Source organism: Ipomoea nil, unplaced genomic scaffold, assembly GCF_001879475.1.
Source record: "Ipomoea nil cultivar Tokyo-kokei standard unplaced genomic scaffold, Asagao_1.1 scaffold1590, whole genome shotgun sequence".
NCBI lineage: Eukaryota > Viridiplantae > Streptophyta > Magnoliopsida > Solanales > Convolvulaceae > Ipomoea > Ipomoea nil.
In genome coordinates this window covers 23438-48838 of record NW_017618018.1, presented here as the reverse complement: position 1 = coordinate 48838, position 25401 = coordinate 23438, and the positions used below count along the sequence as shown (strand labels likewise).

The window sequence follows — 25401 nt, the reverse complement described above, 5'->3', positions numbered from 1 at the left end:
TCAAGCTTTTTCAGGCTCACTTCGCGATTTGATTTGTGTTAGCAATATTATTATCCTTTTGGAATTCAATTATCAAACAATTATCTCATCATTTGCACGCCAATTTTATGCAATTTTTTCGAACACAAGTGTCATTTTTAAGAATATGTTTTTGAAATGCCAAAATTTCCTTTTTACATGCCACCTGTAACACATTTTTGTGCTTGATATTGTTGAAAAACTGATTGGCAATTGACCTGGGTTATGATTGAAGCCAATGTTATACAATCGTGATTAATTTTTTAAATAATATTAGTCTTTTTTTCATTGACATAATTCAAAAACGGGGCGAGGATTCCCCGTCCTCGAAAAATCCCCACGGAGACGTGGATGGCGAATAATTTCTCATCCCCGCCAGAAAACGAGGCGGAGTCATGGAATGGGAAGCTATTTAAGGGATGGGAATGGGGACCCATTCCCCGCCCCACCCCACCCCGTTGCCATCCTTATTCAAAACTACTCACTTCTCATTGAGTTCAAGATATAATTCACTCTTGAGAAGAAAGTTATTCAAATCACTACGTGTCAGTTCAAGTTTAACACCGGCATTAAGGTTAGCTTTTGTGTTTTGCTCATACATCGTTCGTTCCTGCACCTTATTTGAATGTGGGGGAAATTGTTGGATAAAACATTCAAAATGGTGTAGCTTTTTAATAACTCTTATCCCACATTGCTTTTTATGGACAACGTTTCCCTCTTTTTAAATACCAATGCAACCTTTTTAGAGGCTTTTTATTATTATGGAAGGAAAGAATGGGGAATCTCATGCGCGCGCCGCCACCGCTTGATTCGGTTAGTACGTGCGGGCATCACCTGAATATATGATCAACAGACTCCACCTCGTCACGGTAATACAATGATCATGTTGGATAAATTTTATTTGGAAACTTTAATCTTTTAAATTAAAATTTTCTCTCAATAATCACTTCTTTCACGACCTGCAAAATTCTGAATAATATTATAAGCAAAGGCCATGTAAGGTAATTGTAAACTTACCGTCCTGAGAGAGGCTCCATGTCAGCTCATCATCCACGAGAGCAAACCATATAATTCTAGAGTCCACAAGCTAAGCTTTCGCGCCCTTTCTTTGTGAACTCCGATCCCTTGACTTTGACAATCCCTTATATATTTCAATTCATTTTTATGAATGGAAGGATCATTATATTGTTGTTATCTTTATCTCATAAATAATTAATGAGGTAATCCCATAATTGAAATTCACTGTAAATAGTATATTGAAATTGTAATAATTGTCGGGCCAAAAGAATAAAGTATAAGTAAAAAATAAGGGTCATTTTGTAAATAAAATTTGGGTGAAATTTGAAAATTATAATACTCCGTATTATTTTTATTTTTTTTGAAAGGTACTCTGTATTATCTTTATCTCTTTATATATATATATATATATATATATATATATATATATATATATATATATATATATATATATATATATATATATATATATATATATGTATGTATATATATATATATATATATATATGATGGATTTAATTCCCCGGGGGTAGCCCGAATTATTAAACCCGGATAAGTATACGTACGAAATAAATAATACAACGCAGAGATATAATAAGGTCGCAGGGACCGTATATTGTATTAATTATCGCTAATAAGCAATTACAAGGCTTGATTAGGACAATAAGGCTAGAAGGTAGCAATTTAGGAATCTGTTGTGTTGTGTAATGATCAGGTCCCCTGTTAGGACAAGAGGGAGTCCTTTTATATCAGCTCAAACTCCCCAACCGTACCCCTAGAATCGGGGTTAGTTGGATCGGCCCGCCTTGACAGCGCCCCCCCCCCCCCCCCCCCCCCCCGGGGACCTGGCGGGCCAACTCGACATGGCCGAGCTGCCGAGCTCGGCCTAGCCGAGTCCACCATGGACCGGCCCGACAGTGGCCGAGTCCATGGTGGTGGGCTCGGGTGTTACTCCAATATTAGTATATATTTAATATTTTATACTCTAATTTTTATTTGCTATCCCTTATGTCTCATATTTGGTTTCAACCATACCTATGCAATTATTTTATTGACAATTATAATCAATCTTGACTATATTACCTTGCATTTGTAAATTTAGAATTGTCTATTTAAATACGTAAATTTAACATTCAAGTATTTATGCATGAACAATTTTAATATAATCTTGCCTTGATATATTTTTTTTAATGCTGCCTTAATATATTTTAAAGTACTTATTTAAAAAAAGAAAAAAAAAACATTAGGTATTATTCCAATCGTGCAATGGTCCAAGAATACAAAAGAGTATTGGTCTATATGGTCCAAGAATACAATAGCCAAATTGGCGAAGGGGATTTCTGGAGTACAAAAGATTCCACGTTCAAAATATATTCTGTCAAAAGCAAGCCAGAAATAAAAGCAATTTTTTTTAAAAAAATGGCCACGTGGCTTTCTCCGACGAACGTTCACTCTCCGTTGCCGGAAACTGCTACCTCCACCACTTCAGCTGCCGCCGGTTCCGTCCTACGCCCTTGCCGCTTCCCTCGACTCTTAATCTCTTCATTTTGCTACAGTAATAAGAGCTTCTTATCATTCACGCCTCATATTCACCGTTCAATTCCTCGCTCCGCCGCCAATCGTAACGGCTGGCCTTTCCGCTGCTCGTCTGGCATTCCCAGGCCGCAACCCGACCCACCCAATACAGAAAACCCGCCTCCATCATCTTCAGGTACTCTTTCTTCACATTAATTTTGTTCTTCTGCTGAATTAAACTCCTTTCTGTTGAAATTATATTGTTTTTATTCCTTTTTGCCGCTGTAATAAAAAACCTCATTCAATTACATCCTACCCTGTAATGTAATTTATGTGAAAACTTGCACCTATTCAACGGAGAAGACACCTATTGAAGTGGGATTTCAAAGCTTAAAAGAAATACAATTTTGAGTAATATAGGCTTTAATGGTTTGGCTTCAGGTTTATGGAATGGAAAAATAGAGGTTGCCTTTCTAGTTTGTAGATTTTTGTATTGATAACGGAGAATCAGTCATCTGATATAGGATTGTAATTACGTTAACAATTCTAGTTACATTCTCTCAGAAAACATATTAGTGTAGGGCTTATATATAGGATTATAGGACTCTGTCCTCTTGGTTCTAATTTGATTGCAGTTTATGGATATTTTCCGATATAGTAATTGTTTGTGGTTATGTTCTGAAATGCTATGGGATTTAATCAATAACTTGGATGAGTTTCTCCGAATATTATATCGTTATGTTGTCTTTTTGTTTTGAAAGGGTATGTCATTGACCTTAAGGTCAAAATATGATCACAAAGTTGCAATTTTGTGCCGAGTAAGCTGTAAAAGCATGGAGTTGGAGAAGTTTTATAACCTATTGTGTTGTTATTGTTTGATATATAAAGAGCATAAGTTAACATATTTGAAGAAGTTAAGTGACGTATAGTGGAGGAAAATGGTCAGGAAAGACACTAAAATGGAAGTTAATGCCATAAAGAGATCTAGAAATGAAGAACTGGAGAAGAGGTGTGTTTAAATGTCATAACTCGACTCCATGCTGGAAGTCATTGCTAGATGGTTACTGTTGGTGTTTATTTATTTATTATATCTTTGTGCCCCTTTAACATGTAGGAACATTCTGAATTAATTAAGGAACTCATTGACACATGACTGAATTAATGAACTGAATGTTGGAAGAAAAGTAGATATGGAGTTTGTTATGATTTTAAAATACTAAGATCATTTTATCTTATTGTAGTAATATCTTAGGTTCAAAGTATGATAGTTGTACTGCTGACTGCATTCATTCATCCCTTGGTGGCTTAAACTTTGAGTCGTCTTTGTAATACGAATACAAGTTTGAACTTTGAAGTTTATTTGTTGGTTTGCAAGTTTGTGGCTGCACATACACAAACACACAGTTAGCCATCGGGTAGCAACCTCTTACAGACCTCCATTCCCTACCCCATACTACAAATTTGCAATCAATATCTCATATCTGTAGTCCGTAGTGAGATACTAATCTGGAAAATCCCTGACACTATATTTTATTACCAAATCAGGTGTTAGAGAAAATATGTCCAAAGCGCAAGACACAGTACGGATCTTCTTTGCAGTTTTATTTTGGATGTCCCTTTTCTTCTGGTATTCTGTATGGGATGGAAAGAATGATGGGGGACCAACTAAGGGATCTCAATTTAGAAGGTGATCACATGAGCTGTGAGCACTTAATCTTGTGTTTTAGCAATACAAGTAGAGAGAACAAGAAGATTCAGTGTGTAAAATAGCTCTAAAATACAGAGACATGAAGAAAATTTATGCACTTGTGTAAATTTAATTTAGTTATCCTTTTGCTTTGCAATCATTGCTTAATTTGCTTTTCTAGCAATAGTCTAATGATTATTTGGTGCTTATCAGGTTATCTCACTTTACTAATCAAAATAATTATGCCCTATATTTCATCATTCAACTTTAAGGCCATGTTTGGTTTGGGAGATGAGTGGATACTGGGTTACCAATCCTGTTATTCCTGTTTGGTACTGTGGGTTACAAGCAGTGAAGCAAACCCCCAATCCAACTCAAACTCCACCATTAAAGTATGAGCCCACCTAAATTTTATGGATGCCATCCCAATCTCTCAGTCATTTAAACCAAATGAGAGATTGATAGTCTAAATCTTTAATGCATCCAAAACAATACTGTTAATCCATCTTTCATCCTCTGAAATCCGTGATTCACAACACGATCTTATCCCTTGATTTGAGCCAAACGATCACTGAGGGATTAGTGCCTGATCCGACGGAGTCTTTTACTCTAGTTTCATGGCTACTAACTTCTGATGTTTCTTTTTGATTTTATTGTTATTCTTGTCATAATTGTTGTCAGTTGTTTCATTCTTGAATTCCTTAAATGTTTGAAAATGGAGATTCATTGGTTAATAGTCAAATAGATGTAGTTTGATGATATTGCCATTGATTTTTATGCATGATCCATAGAAATAGGAAACTGCCAAAAGATCTACAGCCTTGTCTTAACTGAATTCTTTTTCATATATTCTCGAGCTGCTGATTCCATTTATGAAAACTTGAATGAATATGGCATGAAGAACATGGAGTCATAGACATGGAATATCTATGAACATAAATGGGACTCACTACATCCTATTTCTTGATAGATATGCTACAAAAAAAAAAAAAAAAAAAAAAAAAAAAAAAAAAAAAAAAAAAAAAAAGACTCTGGAGTCTAGTGTGACTGGAACATAGTGCTTTAATTTAAAAAAAAACAAGAACATAGTACCCATTCGAGTAGGCCTTGCACCTTTCTGTTCGAGTACTTGTCTTTTACCCTTGGTGCACAATTATTGATTAGTGAGTTTGAAATTGCTAGAGTTGGAACAAAGATAGTGGTCCCTTGTAATGTGAAAGGGCTTTTTCACCTTGTATAGGTGGTTAGATGTAAGTGGAGGTCTTGTGATTGAATGATTATGATTCCTAGTAAAGGTGTCGCATGGTTATTGTTCTAAGATAACTTTGATGCTTTTATGGTACAATGGTCCTGACTCCCCATCCCTACCACCCTCAACAGAGGGTAGAGAAGAACAAATACATGTGAATGTGTCTCATATGATACATTAATTTTAATTTTGGTTTGGTTTGGTTTATGCTATGTTTGGATAATTGAAAATGTGTTCCAGGTAAAACAAAATGCATGTGATAGATTATGATTGTGAATAACATCTTAAACCACCATGCGTGAAAGGTAGTTCAGACATAACTCACCTGGTTAACCACCGTCAGTGAAATGTACTTTGGATATAATTCACTTGGTTAACCACCATTAGTAAAAGCTACTTTGGATATAATTCACCTAATTAACCAATCTAAAAAGAAGAGTTTATAGTCCTCCTTTATTGGCAATTGTAAGGTGTAAAATTTGATTCTTTCTCGGTGGGTACCAATATTTGAGGAACTCATAGACTATTGAAACATATTCTACAATTTGCATTCTCTATCAAGGTTTCAGGGTAAGGCAATGTGAGGACTTTCATTTTTTTTTTTTTTTTTTTTTTTTTTTGTGAAAAGAGTTGGGTGGAAACTGCATAGATAGAGCTTTCCAAAATTGGAAAAATAAGATGAAAATTGGAAAAATGAGATGTGACATTATATCTAAGTGAGATTCATTTATACATTTGCCTTTTTTCTAAGGTTATGGTGTATGTGAATGTAGACCAGGAGCCTACACAGGAACGAGGAGGTACACTTGTTTGGTAGTCTCTTTCAGCTACTAAAAAAAAAATCTGCCCCCATTTGCCTATTGCTACGAGAAAGTTGAGATTATTTCTTACTTAGTGGAGCCCTCTGTTCCAAAAATATCAATTTCTAATCAAATTGATTTTTGCTTTATAAACCCAACACTGTTACCTTATCAACTTATCCTACAACACCAACTTTGAAACGTTTATCCTCTCCCAAATCATAATTTGGCTTTACATTATTAGTTATCCCTTTGGATTTTAATTATTTATATAGAAAAATTATGAAGTGCCGGTCAACATCAGTCTCGATTGTACTTAGTATCTCCATAAAGTGAATGAGGAAGGTTTTGAGTTAGGACCATATATTTTGGGTGTCCTCAAAGTATTCAATACAAATCTAAACTCTGCCTTGTACATTAGGTATAATATAATTTCATATAAATACTAGCTCAGTATATAAATAATTAATTAATTAATTATTATGAATATAAAAACTAGCACAATTTACTTCTGTGAGGTAAATTTTACTACAGACCATGCTTCAAAATATATAAACACAAATAGTGAACTTTATGCATACAAATAGTAAACCTTATGTATACAAACAATGAACCTAAATTTATTGAATATCATATTTTTAAGTAAAATGGGTGGAATTTAGCTGTCCAAGTTAAGCTGGGTGAAGTTAGGCTCATTATGTTCATAAGTAGACAGTTGAGTGTGGGCCTCAAAGCTTGATAGGAGACTTGATTTACCGATCGTTATATTGTAGAATAAGGTGGACACGGTTATATGTTCATAATTATAAAGCTATATATTTATAATTTTTGAACTTTATATTCATAATTATTGAGCTGCTCTATATTCACAATTACAGAACTATATGTTTATTTACTGAACTATATATTCATAATTATAAAGTTATATATTCATAATTTTTAAACTTCATATTCACAATTATTAAATTTCTATATTCATAATTACATAACTATATGTTCATAATTATGTTCACAACTCTATGTTCATAATTATAGAATTATATGTTCATAATTTTTGAACTATATATTCATAATTATAAACAATTTTGAAATCAAGGTGTACACAGTTTCACGGGATAATTTGCCCGATTTACTTCTAGAAAGTGGACTCGTAACATTTAGGATACAACTTGGCAAAATTGGGAAACTTATTTTATAAAAAATAATAATAATAAAAATGTTAAATACTATTTTGGTATCATTAAAATATGCAAATCTTTTATTCTTTTCGGGAGTTTTCTTCTTTTTTTTTTTTTAACAAAAAAGGTCTTGATTTTTAAGGAAAGTAGGAAATTACTCATATTGGCTAAAACATATCTTGATTTGTCAGAAGAATCATATCTTCAAATTCTTCTGTGTATCGGTGCCATAATCTAAATATTTTAAATATTTTTTAGTACATTTTTATTTTTCTTCTTTTTAGCAAGCAGTAGCAGAGCAATTATTATTTTACACACATTTTCCATTTTTTCTATATTTTTCTTTTTTCACTACTATTTGTTAATTTACGTAATGTTATATGAGTAATGCTAGAGTCTCTCAATATTTTTTCTCTCCAATTCATTTTTCATGATGTGACAATATCTAATTGGTAATTATACAAATATCACATTCCAGAGAGGCAGAGAAAATATTGAATGTAAATTTAGAAGAGAAATAAATCATTTTCATGGCATATATATACCCCCAATCTCATCAATCATTATTGTATGGACCGTGGTCTACACAGTTGTGTGAACCATATTATCAAATAATTTATAGTCAATAAACAAATAATTTAATTTTAGTATATTAAAAATGTACACTATATTTAAAAAATATATATTATTTGAGTACTGAAAATATATTATTTTATATAATGTACATTCAATACACAGAATAATATATTTTTAGCATTAAAAATGTACTATTTGTTTTGTTCTACACAACTCTGTAATTTGCCCAATCTCATATTGTCATGGAATATGGCAATAATATTGCATGCTACAATTCCAACCAATCATATATTAAATAATACTCCGTATCCGTAAAAAGTATTTGAAATAAATAATAATTTTCATAATTTTTTTAGGGAAAATGGCAGTTTTTCTCTTTGAGTTATATACTTATAGCACTTTTTCCCCCTCAATTATTTAGGTAAGCACATTAGCCCCCTCAATTATTCTAAATGTGGTGGTTCCCTCCCCCTCCCCCAATATATTAAATTGACATTTCTACCCTTAAAGTGAACATTTTATTTATTTTACTTCTCCAACAAATTATTGCGTATACGTAGGGATGATCACGGTTCGGTTCAAACTGAACCAGATACTATAGCAATTGAATTAAAAGTTTTCGGTTATGATTCAGATCTAGAACCTAATATTTGGATTTCAATTTATTAAAATTATGAATAAAAAAAATGGATCCTGAACCGTGAACCGGCGATTTCAGATCCGGTTCGCGATTTTGAACCGTCTTTATGTTAAAATTTTATTTTTTATTTTAAAATAGTCTAAATTCAACAATAAATGTATTTTATTTTTTCCGTTCAGAACATGAACCGTCCGTTCCGGTTCACGATTTTAATAAACTCTAAATATCGAGTTTCGATTCTAAATTGTATTTGGAATATTTCGGTTTGGTTGGTATAGTGTTTGTTTGGTTTGAACCAAATTATGGTCATAATTTGTTGGAGAAGGAAAATAAATAAAATATTTATTTTAAATATTTATTTTAAGGGTAAATATGTCCCTTTAACATTTCTGGGGAAAAACAGCTACTTGAATAATTCAGGGGAAAATAGTGCTATGAATATATAACTCAGCTGAATAAGTGTCATTTTCCCTTTTTTTTACTTTTCAGTAATTCCTTGGGGCATTTTAGGCCGTTGAATCTGAAATGGCCACAAATCAATAATACATAACCCAGGGTTAAGGTGGGCCCCCTTCAGAGGTGGTCAGCAGCGGAGTATGGGTCAGGTGGCCCACCCCAAATGTATCTTATATTTTTTCCATCACGGCCGTCAAAGCCAACGGCTCAGATTAACTCAGAATGATGATGTGTCGTAACAGATCTATATAGACCTTCCAACTACGCCCACCAAATTCTCTCTCCTATCGAAGGAGCAGCTGAGAGGCTTTCACTTCCTTTCTCTCTGTTCTCTGTTTTCTGTTGCTTCGAAGATGTTACTGAGGAGCTCATCCACGCCGTTGCTGAATTCATTGATACCGAACTGCAATGGATCGTCGCCGGATTCCGACGTCTTCCCCTTGCCGGCGCCGAAGCTGTCGCGGACGCGATCGGTTTGTTTCGCGACGTTGTGCGGCGTTGAGGACGCCTTGAAGAGGCACGCTTCGATCAGATCCATGTGCGAATCTGAACTGGGTAGCCCGCTCGCTCCGAGGAAGAATAAGAGCAGCGTAAAGCGAGCTACGACGGCGAATCCGCCGAAGGTGAAGGAGGTGGTGGTTTTCACCGAGGTCGACAGGTTGCTGTCGAATTCGGGGCTGGGAGAGGTGGAGCAGGAAGGATGCGCCGCTTTCGCCGAGGAGAGGGCTCTGCAGACGCTGGTGGTGGGCGGGGGCGACGGTGGCGGGGGCGGGAGAGTGTGCGGCGGGGGACGAGGATCGGACGGCGGTGATGGCCCCGGCTCTGGCTCCAATTCCCATGACTCCGACAGCTGGCACGGCCATGATAGTACGGACGCGTACTATCAGAAAATGATCGAAGCCAACCCCGGCAATGCCCTCTTGCTGGCAAACTATGCTAAATTCCTAAAAGAGGTAACCACAATTTCACAATAAAAATTTCAATCCCAGAGCCTTCACTGATAAACATAAATCTAATCTAATCTAATCTTGTGTTGTTAACCTCTAACAGGTTAGAGGGGACACAGTAAAAGCAGAGGAGTATTGTGGCAGAGCAATTCTGGCTAATCCCAGTGATGGGAGTGTGCTGTCACTGTATGCTGATCTTATTTGGCAAACCCATAAAGATTCAGCTCGTGCCCAATCTTACTTTGATCAAGCCGTCAAATCTGACCCAGATGACTGGTAAAAATAACATAATGAATCTTGAATTAATACGAATATGAATCTGGAAATAACATGTGTAATCGGATTGATTGCAGCTATGTTCTAGCTTCCTATGCTCGGTTTCTCTGGGATGCAGAAGAAGAATTGGAGCAGGAAGAAGAAGAAGAATGTGAGGGGAAAAGGCAGTGTGGAATTCAGAGTGGGAATGCAGCATCTGATCTGTTTCAAGGCGCATCTCCGTTGACAGCTTAATTAATGGTCTCCACTCTCTAAGCCTGTAAATAGAATGAATCATGAATGGGATTAGCCTAATAATGGATAAGAGCATGGTTAAATTTCCATATTTTTGTAGGAACTTGTAATAACTATATATATGGTAATGGTAACATCGTAACTTGTTATTTTAATCTTGTGGAACAAATAAAACCCAAAAAAGTGTTGAACGTGCTCAAACCTAGAAGACTATTGTGGTTACTAAACTAATGGGCGTAAGTTTATGAGCCTATTAAGCAAGATTTTTCTTTCTTCCAAAAGGTTGAATCTCTAATCTTAAGGGTCTCTCACACTCTGGTTAATGACGGTGCGCATGTTGGTACGCACAAGAAATATGCCCATACTGCATCGAGTTTCCAACAAAATATTTCTAATTGCACAAGTTATTGTAAGTTAATCATCACAAAGCTCTCTGAGTAGGTCCAAATGAATCTAAAACAGCTCAGAGCTCCCTTATTATCCGGAGTTGAGGTCACAACCAAATCATCATTCTTATCAATCACTAGAATAATCGGGATGGAATCACTCTGTATTTCAACTTTTTTTTCTTTTTTTTTTTTTGATAGCGTAAATTGAATCGGGGGTTACAATTACACTACGAATACGTATGTTTATGAATGAGCAGAATAGAGCGCCGTAGGTCAGTCGGTCGGTCGGTTTACCGGGCGACGACTGAGCGATCTGAGGCTGAGTAGTATTGCAAGTAACAAGTAGTAGGTTACAATGTAGTGAGTAGATGTTGTCATCGGATGAAGATATCAGAAATGAGGAGGAGACCCTCCTATTTATACTGTCTAAGTCGGTCTACGCATTTAATGCGCCAGCTGCAAGTGGATCGATGTGGAGTCTTCCCGTTGGGTTAGTCAGGCGGTCGCTCTGCAACTATGCATAGGTTGACTGATTGATGAGGCAGAGCCGCTACTTTTGCAGGACGTCAGCCGCCACTCTGCAGGCGCAAGTTGGCCCTTATGACTTGTCGTGTAAGTTACGTTTTCGGCTCTGAAGGCTACGTCATACTGCAGGCCGACCGGTCACCCTACGGTAGACTGGCCGGGTGACTTTCCATCGCGGCGATTCCAAGGGTGTTCCGAGAGCATCTTCTCTTGTCACGAGGCCTATCGGTACGTACGGTACGGTTGAGAACAAGTGTTTTAGTCCTGTCGGGTTGATGATTGTGATGGACCGGTTGGATGATTTCTTGACAGACCGGCTATACGGATCAGTCTTTTGTGCGTATTTACCCATCACGAGTCCCCACTCCTTGAATCCGCAAGAATCATCGAGTTCGAGAAGTGAGAACTATTTTCTTCGTAATTCTTCTAATCAGCTTGTCACGAACAAAGTGCCATCGATCGGCCTACCGTAGGGTGACCGGTCGTCCTATCGTGCTCCTTCTAGTCTACCGGACAATTTTTGGTAATTTTCAAAAATTTCCATAAGCCTTGATCGGACGGTGCATGCGCAATGTTGTGACACGTGTCGCAATCTGGACCTTCCATGTAATCGGGCCGACCCTTCATCTTCCAATCCCATCATCCACCTATAAATAGTCCCCTTAATGAGAATTCAAATCTGATTCAGATAATCAACGATAAGGTTACAGGAGAGTATATCTCAGTCTACCTCTAACTACTCTTATCTAATAGGATACAGATAGTAGACTTATTCTAACCATAGAAAACTAACCATAGGTTATACAAATATAAACATATACAATAATATTAATACTCACACACCCCCTCAAGCACACGGTGTTAGAGACACAACGTTGAGCTTGTCCTGGAGAGCTATAAACCTGGGTCCTGGAAGAGGCTTGGTGAAGACATCGGCTAGCTGATCTTTGGTCGAAACAAAATTGACTACAAATTCCCCGCTGGCAACCTTATCACGAATGAAGTGGTAGTCGATTTCAACATGATTCGTCCTGGCGTGAAAAACTGGATTAGCACATAGATATGTTGCCTCTAAATTATCACACCATAGGGTAGAAGGCTGCCTAGTATGTAGACCAAGCTCACGGAGTAGAGATACAACCCAAGTAACCTCAGCAGCAACATCAGCTAAGGCTTTATACTCTGCTTCAGTCGAAGAGCGAGCCACTGTCCGTTGTTTCCGCGACAGCCAGGAGATGAGGTTGGTCCCGAGAAACACCGCATACCCGCTAGTGCTCCTCCTATCAATCGGACAGTCAGCCCAGTCGGAGTCGGAATAGGCGTGAATGGAAGCAATAGGAGAGCAGCTGAGACGGAGCCCATAGTCCAAGGTGCCTTTGATATACCGTAATACCCGCTTGACCATAGCCCAGTGTTCAACCGCCGGAGTATGCATAAACTGACACAAGCGATTCACTACGTATAACAGATTCAGACGAGTAATAGTAAGGTACTGCAAAGCCCCAACAATCCGACGATACTGTGTGGGACTATCGAACAGTTCATCATACGGAGTAACTGCCTGTGTGGTCGATGCAGGTGTGGCCAGTGGTTTGCAGTCAACCATACCAGCTCGATTCAACAAATCAGACATATAACGGCGCTAGGACAAGACCATGCCGTCTATAGTATCTACTGTCTCAATGCCTAAGAAAAACCCTGGCTTGCCGAGATCCTGGATCTTGAAAGCAGTAGCGAGATGGCTTAATAAAGCGTTGACCAACGTAGCATTGCTCCCCATCATAATTATGTCATCGACGTAAACAAGAAGAAACACCTGACACCCATCTGCACTGTAGTAGAAGAGAGAAACGTCCGTCTTTGATGCATTAAACCCCGTGGTAAGAAGGAAGTCATGTAGCCTCATGAACCATCCCCTCGGAGCCTGTTTCAGACCATAAAGAGATCTTTGCAAGTGACAGACATGATTAGGGTGAGTCGGGTCCTCGTATCCCAGTGGTTGCTTCATATAGACTGTTTCGGCCAGATGCCCATTAAGGAAGGCGTTATGCACATCTAGCTGTCGTAGAGTCCACTTGTTGGTGATGGCCAACGAAAACAGGAGCCAAACCGTGGTTGGCTTGACCACTGGACTGAAGGTGTCGAAGAAGTCTTCTCCAGCTACCTGGTTATAACCTTTTGCTACAAGGCGAGCTTTGTGTCGTTCTACCGAGCCGTCTGCAGTACATTTGGTGCGAAACACCCACTTACACCCGATGATATTCATGGTGGGATCAGGTGAGACCAGGCGCTAGGTGTTGTTATGCAGTAGAGCATTGAACTCCTGGTCCATAGCATCCCGCCACTGTGGGTGGCCAACAACTTGAGAATAACATGTTGGATCAGCGGTGACTGCAATTAGTGCTTGAAATTCTTCATTAGTGCCCTGTGTCATACGGCGGAAACGCATAACATGACCCCGCTTTTGAGGTTGTGCCCGACCCCGACCCCGGCCCCGTGGCCGACCCCGCCCCCGAGAAGCCAGGACAGCGGGCTCAATGGCCAATTGCGGCACGTCTTGAGCTATTGGCTGGGGATCAGAGTCGTGTGGTACAGTAGAGATAGGGTGAACCTCAAGTTCACTATAAACTGGTACTACGGGGCTAGCTGCCCATGGCACAGGCGGAGGCTCAACAACTCGTGGTGATGTACCTGTGGCAAAGGGAAAAATAAACTCGTCAAACCGCACATGGCGACAGATATAAGTCTTCCCACTAGTTAAGTCCATGCATCTATACCCTCGAAAAGACGGACGGTACCCCAGAAAGACACACGGGGTGGAACGAAACTATATCTTATGCCGGTTATAAGGCCTTAGATAGGGGTAACATAAGCACCCGAAGACACGTAGAAACTGGTATAGTGGTAACTTTTTATGAAGACGGTAATATGGACTTTCAAAATTTAGTGCTGAGGAATGTAGATAATTGATTAGACACGTAGCTGTTTCGAAAGCATGATCCCAATATTGTTGTGGGACAGCCCCTTGAGCGAGAAGAGCCAAGCCCGTTTCGACAATATGTCTATTACGGCGCTCAACTTTTCCATTTTGCTCATGCGTGTAAACACATGATTGACGGTGATTAATTCCAAGGGATTGAAAGGTGGTATGAAGTTTGCGGTACTCATCCCCTAGATCTGACTGTATAGACTTGATAGAGCGCGAAAATTGTTGCTCTATCAACACACGAAACACATCAAATATTTTGTAGATGTCTGATTTTACCCTTAATGGATAAAACCAGCAATATTGGGAATGATCATCAACAAATAGAAGAAAGTAACGAAAGCCACTAGACGAGATAACTGGTGCAGGCCCCCAGATATCCGTATACAATAGATCTAGTACATTGTTGATAGAATCTTTTATTCGATCTAATTGAAAACGAGAGGACTTGCCGAGGTGGCAAGCCGTACATGACCCGAAACTAGTTTTATTTTGAGTGACTGAACAATGCTGCAGAATTTTATACTGGACAAGACTATGTGGATGACTGAGCCTGCGATGCCAGATTGCGGGCGTTGCACGGGAACTGACGAACGCAAAATGACTCCGGGACACAGGTAGCTTGTATAGACCTCCAGAAGTCGAGTCTTTAAGAAGCACCGCCTTGGTTTTGGAATCCTTCACAATGAAACAACTGTCATGAAATTAAAAAAAAAAAACACCATTTTCTTTAGCGAATTTTTGTACAGACAATAAGAGAACAGTTAATTTCGAGACGTGTAACACATTAGATAGAAACAATTGTTTTAACAAGGAGGGGATCGATGGATGGCCAACCCGTGAGATTACTAAACCTGTACCATTTCCCACCCGGAGCGTATCCAGGCCATTATACTCCTCCGCGGATGTTATCATGCCGGCATCGGGAGTGGCATGAGCCGTGGCGCCCGTGTCAGGATACCACGTGTCAGCCGGTGGTACGGGTGTGCCCGGGGATTCACCGGACACGGCAACATGGTCTTGGGCGGGTGGTTGCGTCGTGTAGCGTTTATAACAGTAGACCGCGGTATGTCCTTGCGACCTGCAAATCTGACAATGCGGTGTACCTCGCTGATTCCGGCCACCGTGGTGATTTCTACCACCACGTCCGCCACGCCCCTGTGACTGCCGACCTCCATCACCACCATTGTGATGGCCACTGGAGTGCCGTCCACCACTGCCTCGGACTGCATAGAGCGCCGAGGGCGAACCAGTACTGCCGCCGTCCGGGAAATCATCCGCTAGAATAAAATTAGCAGCTTGTAGGTGATCGGCGAGGTGCAGCAGTGACACCGGCGCATGAGCAGTGAGGGAAGCGGCGTATGCCCGGTACTCCGGTCGCAGTCCTCGCAGAACGTAGAGGTTCTGTTCCGCCATGGACAACGGCTGCCCGGCCTGCGCAAGTGCATCAACCAAGAGTTCCGCCATTCCGAGGTAGTCGCCCGGCCTTGCATTTCCTTTCCGGAGTGCCTGGAATTGGCCCAGTAGACTCAAGCAACGTGCCTGCGTGTTGGAGCCGAGCGCGGTGCAGATGGAGTTCCAAACGTCGGCGGCGGTATTCTGGCCAACCGCGAGATGCAGGACCTCGTCGGACATCGAGGAAATTAGTAGAGATAGGCTTGACTGATCCTGGAGTATCCATGTTTTGTAGGCTGGGTTGGGGGTCGTCGTTGTGGTGGTTGCGCCGGTACCGGAGTCGCCGGAGACCGTGGTGAGAGTCACTGCCGGACACGGGGTGGTTCCGTCTACAAAGCCGATCAAATCTTGGCCTCTAAGAAAGGGTATAAGTTGTGTTCTCCAGAATAAAAAGTTTCTGGAGGTGAGTTTCATGGATATAAAATGGTGGGTGCCGACCAGTGGGTTGGGGTTCGCCGGAGATGAGCCGCCGGCGGCGGACGGAGTACGCTCCGATGAGTTCGATGACATGGGTGAGAGAGGGTAGCGTGTTTGCGGTGGAGGATCGTGTTTAGGCTGATACCAGATGAGAATTCAAATCTTATTCAGATAATCAACGATAAGGTTACAGGAGAGTGTATCTCAGTCTACCTCTAACTACTCCTATCTAATAGGATACAAATAGTAGACTTATTCTAACCATAGAAAACTAACCATAGGTTATACAAATATAAACATATACAATAATATTAATACTCACATACCCTTAGTATTTTTCATTTTTCACTTCCACCTTCTTTGACTGACCAGGATCCATTGAAAATTTTCTCTAATTTTGCAAGGTAAAAATCTCCCTTTTCCTTTAATTTTACGCTTCTTTCTATTTAGCTTTGTTGCCTTTTTATTTTGTCCTCTTTGTTATCCGACCGAAACCCTATTTTTCCCGAGGTAAAAATTATTTTTCCTTTCTTTGTGTTGCTCCGTCGCACCGCATTAGCTGACCACCTGCTCCCTTGCCAATCGGCCGACCGCTTGCCAACGCCAGGTATGCTTTCTCCTTCTTTTCTTATTCTTTAACATATTTACATGCATGCTTCCTTTTCTTTGCTAAAGTCAAAGTCAAAAAAAAAAAAATGTAGATGTGTCTAATTCTTATATATACTACAAGGCATGCTTATATTTTTCTATTTGCTAAATATATATATGTTGTTTCCAGGGACGGAGCCAGGATTTCTGTTGGGGGGGGGGGGGGGGGGGGGGGCGAAATAGGAACAGATTTGGAAATATTTTCCAGTAAAGGCGAAACATTAAAATAAAAGAGATATTTAAAAAATAAATAAATAAAGTACCTAAGAAATATAGGTGTAAATATTATTGGATATGAGCGAAAAATAAAACACATCGAAACTTTATAAAAATATTCATAACAAAATATGAAACATAACTAATTTGATAAAATAATTTGAATATATATGTATGTATGTGTATTAAATATTAAAAAACTATTAAAACTATAAAACTATATTGACAACCAAAAGGTTCAAACCCTTAACCTTTATTATTATAACCAAATACATGTTCTACCAACTCATCTAACTCATTTCTTATTGACAATTAACAGTTTTTATATACTAATAGTCTAATATTCAAACATGTACTATATATACATACAAAGATTATATATGAGGTGGGGGTGGGGTGAGGGGGGCGGCTGACCCCCCTGCCCCCCCCTTTGGCTCCGCCCATGGTTGTTTGCATACAGCCATCATGCACCACTTTCGATCACTAAAATAATATATATGTTGTTGTTGCTGCTTTGCTTCTTATCATTTCATTTTTTTTAATTTTTTTTTTTTTGCTAATTTGGCTGAACGCCAAATTTCATTGCAAGAGTATGAGTTATGAGTTAATACCTGTTGATATGAGAACATAGGTTGTTGATCATATATATATATATATATATATATATATATATATATATATATATATATATATATATATATATATATATCTATTGGGATCTATTGACTAAGTGTCTTGATTGTTCATGTTCATACTTGATAATGTGTATGAATGCAAAATGTTTTCCAACCTATATCTATAGTATTTTACAAGGTTGAGTGACTTTATACTTAGCATTATATGCTAACGGGTTTATTTCCTACATGTTTTATAACCCCTTTCAGGTGAGCCCACCTCATGATGAGAGCACACATCGTATAGTAGTATGTGTAGCTCTAGTGACTTTGTTTTGAAGCTAGATTAGTGTCTCTCCTATGTTAACAGTTCGGTGGCTTTTGTAGTAGCTAGATTTCAGTTGTCTATTGATGGTGCGTAGACACCGGGGATTGCTTCCCCTTTTATGATGTTTTATGAGCTTAGATGCCAGTAGTAGCAGCTTTTGTTAGCCTGTGCAGTTACTCATGAGCGGGTAATTGTGGCGGTAACACTTCCCCTCAGATTATGTTTTGGATTCTATCCTAGTTTAATTAATCTTACCTTGATTAATCCTGTTTAGATTGTTTATTTATGGGCTCTAGAGTTTAGAAAAAAAGGGTGTTACAAGGGCCTCCCCAGGGTCCTGCTTGACTGCATTCAGATAGGTATATGGCTTCTTTTTCGATCTGCTAATAGCGAAATGCCTCACGAACTTGTCTGCTAGCTAGCTAAAGTTCCCAATCGACTGGCGCTCCAACTTTCTGAACCATTCGGCCGCATTACCTTCCGAAGTGGCAAAGAAGGCTCTACATGTGACCGCATCATTTACCCCCAACATCAACATGCTGCCATAATACATATCGATGTGTTCGTGAGGATCAGACCGCCCGACGTAGATTCACATCAACGGGATCCTGAGATCTTGCGAGTAATGCGTGTTCATGACGTCGTCGGTGAAGGGAGTGGCGATTAGTGGACTGGACGGTTCTTTGCTCGCGTCGTTTTTTACCACAGAGCTCTTTCTGTAAACGGTCTATCCTCTCTTGCATCCTGGCTAGCTGACGACGTGGATTATCTTCTCTGCTTGGGTGCCTTCTCTCCCAACCGGTCGGTTACCAATCCGACCGGCCAGTCCCGCATCCTTCACTTCCTTTTGTTTCCGTGGTCCTTCCGAATTTCTGTCTTGAGCGGTCCTGGTTGTCTTGGGGTCCTAGTCGGGACCTTGCACATTTCCGAATATGATCGAGGACACTCCCACATTGAGAGGCGTCAGGTTGACGATGATATTGGCGTTCTTCTTTGTTAGATCTTCACGACCGATCTGCTGACTAGATTTCCTCAGGGTCACGATCTTGAGGTTGCGGGTGCAAATGCCCCTGGGAAGGTTGAGCCGCCGGTTGTTGTTGCTTTACGACAGGAATTTGGGGGGTCACCATCTGTAGCACCCTCTTTTTTAAACAAGTAAACTGAGGCAAAACAACTAAGTAAAACAGTAATTATAAACAAAACGTTGCGGAAGCTTAAACCAAATTCTTACGAGGGTGCTACGCCACATATGGGCCAAACTACCTAAATGCTAACTACAACTGTCAAGTCAAAAGGCATAATCCCAAAATAAACTAGTTAATATCTATTTATTACATCATCAAGGGCTCACAGGCTAAAGTCTGGGCAAAAACATAACAAGCTAATAGAGATATTAGTCTACTCGACATATAGAATATATTCCAACAAACCAACTCAATAACAGTTTTCAAAGCATAGATACAACAATTCGAGCACGCAAGTCCAAGACAATTCCAAAGAGGACTTCAAGATAGGATTCCAACTCAATAATACCCAGTTCACAAGATAAGACTCAATCAATAGAATACTCAACAATTACAGGTCAAGGGGAAAGCCAACAAGAATTCACTTAGACTCAACTTAGATCAATGACCAACAACGGGGTAACAATTCAACCTGACTCAAGTGTATAAGTCCACAAAGGGGAATAACCAAGTACTTAACAATAAGGTTTTCAAGAGTCAAACACAACAACAAGCATAGTGGTTTATATATATATATATATATATATATATATATATATATATATATATATATATATATATATATATATATAAAATCAAGGGATACATATATCAAGTATCAAATTCAATATTTATACAATATCCAACCTTTACTCCAGTCCAACCTGTACACCAGAAGACCACCCTGTACACCAGTCCAACCGTATCCACCAAAGAGCCTAAGCTCATTCCGGCAATCTCAAGTGGAGCCGAAGCTCAATTCTGCCAATCTCAAATGGAGCCGAAGCTCATTTCCGCCAATCTCAAATGGAGCCGAAGCTCATTTCCGCCAATCTCAAATGGAGCCTAAGCTCAATTCTTCCAATATCAATAATACAATATATACTCAATCAAAGTTTTATATATATAACCACATATGACTCACAATCAAACAGGAATCAAGGCTAAGATTCAAGGTGAAATAGCGATCCACAAAGAAGTCAAAAGGGAATACAATGAACCAAAATACTCAACAATGCACCAAAGAAAAACCAGCAATGCACGAAGAGAAAATCGCTTTTTGGAAGCCAACTCTCAACAATTCATGGGAGAGGGTGACGGGTGCCAAGTACCTGCCCTCTCTCTGAGTTACAAGCACGGGAGTGCATGGCGGGCACTAGCTACCCGCCACCACCTCCTGCTCCCTTCTTGCGGGTTGGGCTCACGGGCACCAACCACCCGTGAGTTCCACCCACAAGCACAAAGGAAATGGCCAAAACAGTGACCTTTCTCAAAAGAACACTCAGGAGCAATCTCAACTCATCAGCAACACACAAGGAATTAAACTGAAGCAAAAAACCACCAAGAACAAGCTAAGACACTATCAACATCAACATGGAATCCAAGAGTAAGAATAGGGATTTGGGCTCTTTATATTATATGTAGCATAAGGTTCAATCTTATGAATTTTTGGGCCAACTATATTATACTCTTAGTAGAAATAATTTATTATGGTCCAAGAGCAATTGGGTTTAGGAATGTTAGGCATTTATAAAATCCTTCTAGGATTTGGGCTTCTCAAATAAATGTATATACATACATATATCAAAGATTATTTAATTGAAGGAATTGGGCTATTAGGAATAAATAATTAATCCCTTACAATAATAATTACAAACTACTAGTATTAGGATATTTTACAAACCAGGACTATGTGGTTTAATGGTATCCGGGTTGGACTTCCATTTGGAAGATTATGAGTTCAAGCCTCAGTGGAGGCGTTAATGGTTCTTTGTGTTTTAGTAGGTTGAGAAAGTATATGAACAGATACTACAATGTAATAGAGCCAGTAACTTTCAAAAAAAAAAAGGATATTTTACAAACTTAGCCAAAGCCTCATTCTCAACTGGGATGCTACGCTAGCCTCATTCTCAACTGGGATGCTACGCTTAGGGTAAGTATTCACCTCTGGTTGAATAACGTGAGATGCGTCATGAACATACTTCCTTCTTTAGCTAGGACACGTGAAACACGTAGTGTACACGGTCCAACTCTATCGGTAGAGCTAAGCAATAGGCCATGCTCCCTATCCTCTCTAAGATCTCGTAGGGGCCAATGAACCTAGGGCTTAACTTGCCATTCTTTCGGAACCTCATCACGCCTCTCGTGGTTGAGATTCTCAGTAACACCTAGAATTTTCATTTTAATTAGTCCAAAAACTTTAAACTTTTGAGCTATTGTGCTCGTAAGGTAGGTGTTTACCTTCTCTCCTTCGAGGAATTCCGTGAACTTCCTCCCCAAATCGGCGTATGATCTCTGACAGTCTTGGGCGACTTTCATCCTTTCTTGGATTACCTTAACCTTCTCCATTGTCTCTTGCAAGTACTGCGGCCCCAAGGTTACCGGATTTACTAAGTCTTCCCAATACAAGGGGCTTCTACACTTTTGTCCGTACAATGCTTCATAGGGTGCCATCCGAATGCTCGCATGATAGTTGTTGTTGTAGGAGAACTCGATCAAGTCCAGATGGTCATCCCAAGAACCTTGAAAATCCATTACACACGCCCTTAGCATATCCTCTAGGGTCTGTATCATCCTCTCTGTCTGACCATCGGTGGCTGGATGAAAAGAGATACTTAATTTGAGCTTGGTTCCTAAAGCTGATTGCAAGGCCTTCCAAAACTGGGATAGGAACTTGGAGTCTCTATCCAATACGATTTCAAGAGGTATGCCATGATATTTAACCACTTGGCTCACATAAGCCTTTGCCAATTGATTCATGGTCCAAGTTTCTTCCATTGCAATGAACCTCGTTGTTTTAGTGAGCCGGTCCACAATAACCCATATCTTGTCCTTTCCAATCTTGGTCGAGGGTTGACCTTCCACGAAGTCCATTTTTATTGAATCCCACTTCCCATTCGGTATTTCCAACAATTGAACCAGTCCTTTAGGCTTGCACCTTTCCGCTTTAACTTTCTGACAGTTCAAACACTTGCTCACAAACTCTGCCACTTCCTTCTTCATGTTTGGCCACCAAAATTGCTTCTTTATGTCCTTGTACAATTTATCACCTCCAGGATGGACAGAATATGGAGCATTATGCCCTTCTTCCAGTATTTGCCTTTTTACTTGAGTACATGACTTGGGTATACACCAACGACCCTTATAGTGTAAACTACCATATTCGGCTAACTCGAAATGTCCACACTCACCATTGATCACCTTAGCTCTTATCTTGATTAATTCTGTGTCCTCCAATTGCTCTTTCCTAATTTCATCATAGATAGATGGCATGATCCTCATGCTGTAAAGCCGGATCTCTACATCTACTTGCCCTTGATCCTTTACCTCGAGATTTAGCCTTTGGAAATCCTTGCATATCTCGTCGTCTACAACCCATGTGGCTTTGAGTGAGTTCTTTGGTTTCCTACTTAGTGCGTCGGCCACAACATTAGCTTTACCCTCATGGTATTGAACGACCAAGTCGTAGTCCTTAATGAGTTCCACCCAACGCCTTTGCCGCATATTCAAGTCCTTTTGGGTAAAGATGTACTTCAAGCGCTTATGGTCAGTGTAGATCTTACATTGAACCCCATATAAATAGTGCCTCTAAATCTTCAAAGCAAAAACCACTGCTGCTAGCTCCAAGTCGTGAGTAGGATAATTTCCCTCATGAATCTTGAGTTGCCTTGAACCTAGGTTATTACTCTTCCATCCTGCATCAGAACACAGCGCAAACCTTTCTTCGAAGCATCACTGTACACCTCGAAGCCCTCAGTTCCAGAAGGTAAGACCAAGACAGGAGCTGAAGTCAGCCTTTCCTTTAGTTCTTGAAATGCCGCCTCGCAATTCTCGTCCCACTTGAATGTTGTATCCTTCTTCATCAGATTAGTCATATGTTGGGCTATCTTTAAGAGATCTTGGACAAATCTCTGTTAGTAACCTGCCAATCCTAGAAAACTCCTGTGACACCCGGGTTTTCTAGCCTCTCTAAAATTCAAAATTCTTCCTTTTCTCAATTATTACTTCTTTCTTTCTGATCAAGTCATTTTGATTGAGCCATTAGAAAATCTCATCTCTACTATTATTGTCGTTATAAATACAAAAAAATAAAAATAATAATAAGTGTACAATTGTTATTTTGTACATAAGTATGTATATATTATTTTTGAACTACAAACTAATTATTTTAGAACAAGTGTGTTATATTATTTTGAATTGTAAAATTATATATGTGCGTTTTATATACTTATGTATTATGTATTGTATGTGTAACGTATTTACATATATTATTTGTATGTAACATATATTATTTTTGTATGTAAATAATATATATATAGAATATTTGAAGTATATGTGTATGTGGCGTGTAGTATACATATTTATGTATATATATATATTATCAGGGTAACAATTATCTAGTATAGTATATAAAGTATAGTCTAAATTATTTTATATATAATATAATTATAATTATTTTGATTTGATTTTGATTTTGATTAGTAGTTACAATTTATAGATTGAGAGTTACAATCTAGATTATTCTCCCATTAAATATTGATTTACTAAAGATAAAAGTGAAGATAAAGATAAAAGTGAACAGGGATTTATGAAGCTTGAAGTGAAAGAGCGCGTTAGAAGAAGAAGAGAATAAATGTAATAGATGTAAATGAAGTATTTGACGGTTTTGTGACGAGCCTTGCATCTAGTCTTGATAGGTTAGATGTGGCAGTAGCACCCTATAAATGTTAGAATTTGAATTACGAATTATTTGAGACTTGAATTGAAGTACAATTTATAAGAAAATTTAGTTTTAGTAATTCTATTTATATTAAGTTTCGAATTGTAATGTCATTTAATGAAAGTTTGAGAAGTCAAATTTTGGGGTGTTACAACTCCGAACCTCCGAAACCGATGATGGCATGGGCCAATCCATTACCGCTCAGATCTTAGCTGGGTCCACAGAGATTCCATCCTTGGCTATTAAATGCCCCAAGAATGCAACGCTATCCTTCCAGAAGTCGCACTTGGACAACTTTGCATACAACTGCTTTTCCCTTAAAGTCTGTAGCACAGTCCTAAGATGGCTTTCATGCTCAACAGGGTCCCGAGAGTAAACCAAAATGTCATCAATGAATACTATCACGAATTCATCGAGATAGGGTCGGAAAACATGGTTCATTAAGTCCATGAACACCGCCGGAGCATTTGTAAAACCGAACGGCATGACCGTGAATTCATAGTGTCCATACCTGGTACGGATAACAGTCTTCGGTATGTCCTTATCGGCCACCTTCAGTTGATGATATCCTAACCTCAGATCTATCTTAGAGAAAGTACCTACTCCCTTCAATTGGTCAAATAGGTCATCTATTCGAATATCCTGACCTCAGATCTATCTTAGAGAAAGTACTTGTTCCCCTCAATTGGTCAAATAGGCCATCTATTCGAGGAAGGGGATACTTGTTCTTGACGGTCACTTGATTCAGTTTACAATAATCGATGCAAAGCCGCATACTACTATCCTTTTTCTTTACAAAAAGTACCGGAGCTCCCCACGGTGACACACTAGGGCGAATGTAGCCCTTATCCAACAGATCTTGCAACTGCTCTTTCAACTCTTGCATTTCCTTCGGCACCATTCAATATGGAGTCTTTGAAATGGGCGCGGTACCAGGCATTAGGTCAATGGTGAACTCCACCTCCCTCGGTGGGGTATACCGGGAATTTCCTCGGGAAAAACGTCTGGGAACTCACATACAACTGGGATCTGCTGATTCCCCTCCTTCTTAGCATTCAAGTCTTCCACAGTGCACAAGAACGTCTTGTGACCCTTCTCTAGATATCTCCCCATCTTGATCATAGAAACTAATCGCACATCTGGCCTACTAGTAGTCCCCTTGTATGATACCCGCTTCCTGCTAAAACTCCGCAACACCACCTTTTATTCATTACATAAGATCTGAGCCTTGTAACTGCCCAAACAATCCATCCCCAAGACTACCTCGACGCCGTTTTTGCAACTGTG

General features: G+C 39.3%; 4 protein-coding genes across 4 annotated transcripts; 2 read left to right on the top strand and 2 right to left on the bottom strand.

The window, feature by feature from the left end:
* The first annotated feature begins 2368 nt into the window (after positions 1–2368).
* LOC109190879 lies at positions 2369–4397 on the top strand. The gene is made up of 2 exons (XM_019341481.1): positions 2369–2746; positions 4096–4397. Exons 1-2 carry the CDS (start codon positions 2455–2457, stop codon positions 4239–4241), a joined length of 438 nt encoding a protein of 145 aa, XP_019197026.1. The 5' UTR covers positions 2369–2454; the 3' UTR covers positions 4242–4397.
* A 5013-nt stretch (positions 4398–9410) lies between these two features.
* On the top strand, positions 9411–10767 carry LOC109190886. The gene is made up of 3 exons (XM_019341487.1): positions 9411–10089; positions 10187–10359; positions 10437–10767. Exons 1-3 carry the CDS (start codon positions 9490–9492, stop codon positions 10591–10593), a joined length of 930 nt encoding a protein of 309 aa, XP_019197032.1. The 5' UTR covers positions 9411–9489; the 3' UTR covers positions 10594–10767.
* Positions 10768–12354: 1587 nt separating this feature from the next.
* LOC109190882 (uncharacterized mitochondrial protein AtMg00810-like) lies at positions 12355–13140 on the bottom strand. The gene has a single exon (XM_019341483.1). The coding sequence runs from the start codon at positions 13138–13140 to the stop codon at positions 12355–12357; it is 786 nt and encodes a 261-aa protein (XP_019197028.1).
* An 11175-nt stretch (positions 13141–24315) lies between these two features.
* LOC109190881 (RNA-directed DNA polymerase homolog) lies at positions 24316–25015 on the bottom strand. The gene is made up of 2 exons (XM_019341482.1): positions 24787–25015; positions 24316–24743 (listed from the first exon to the last, which is right to left on the bottom strand). The coding sequence occupies exons 1-2, from the start codon at positions 25013–25015 to the stop codon at positions 24316–24318; spliced, it is 657 nt and encodes a 218-aa protein (XP_019197027.1).
* Between the last annotated feature and the right edge of the window lie 386 nt (positions 25016–25401).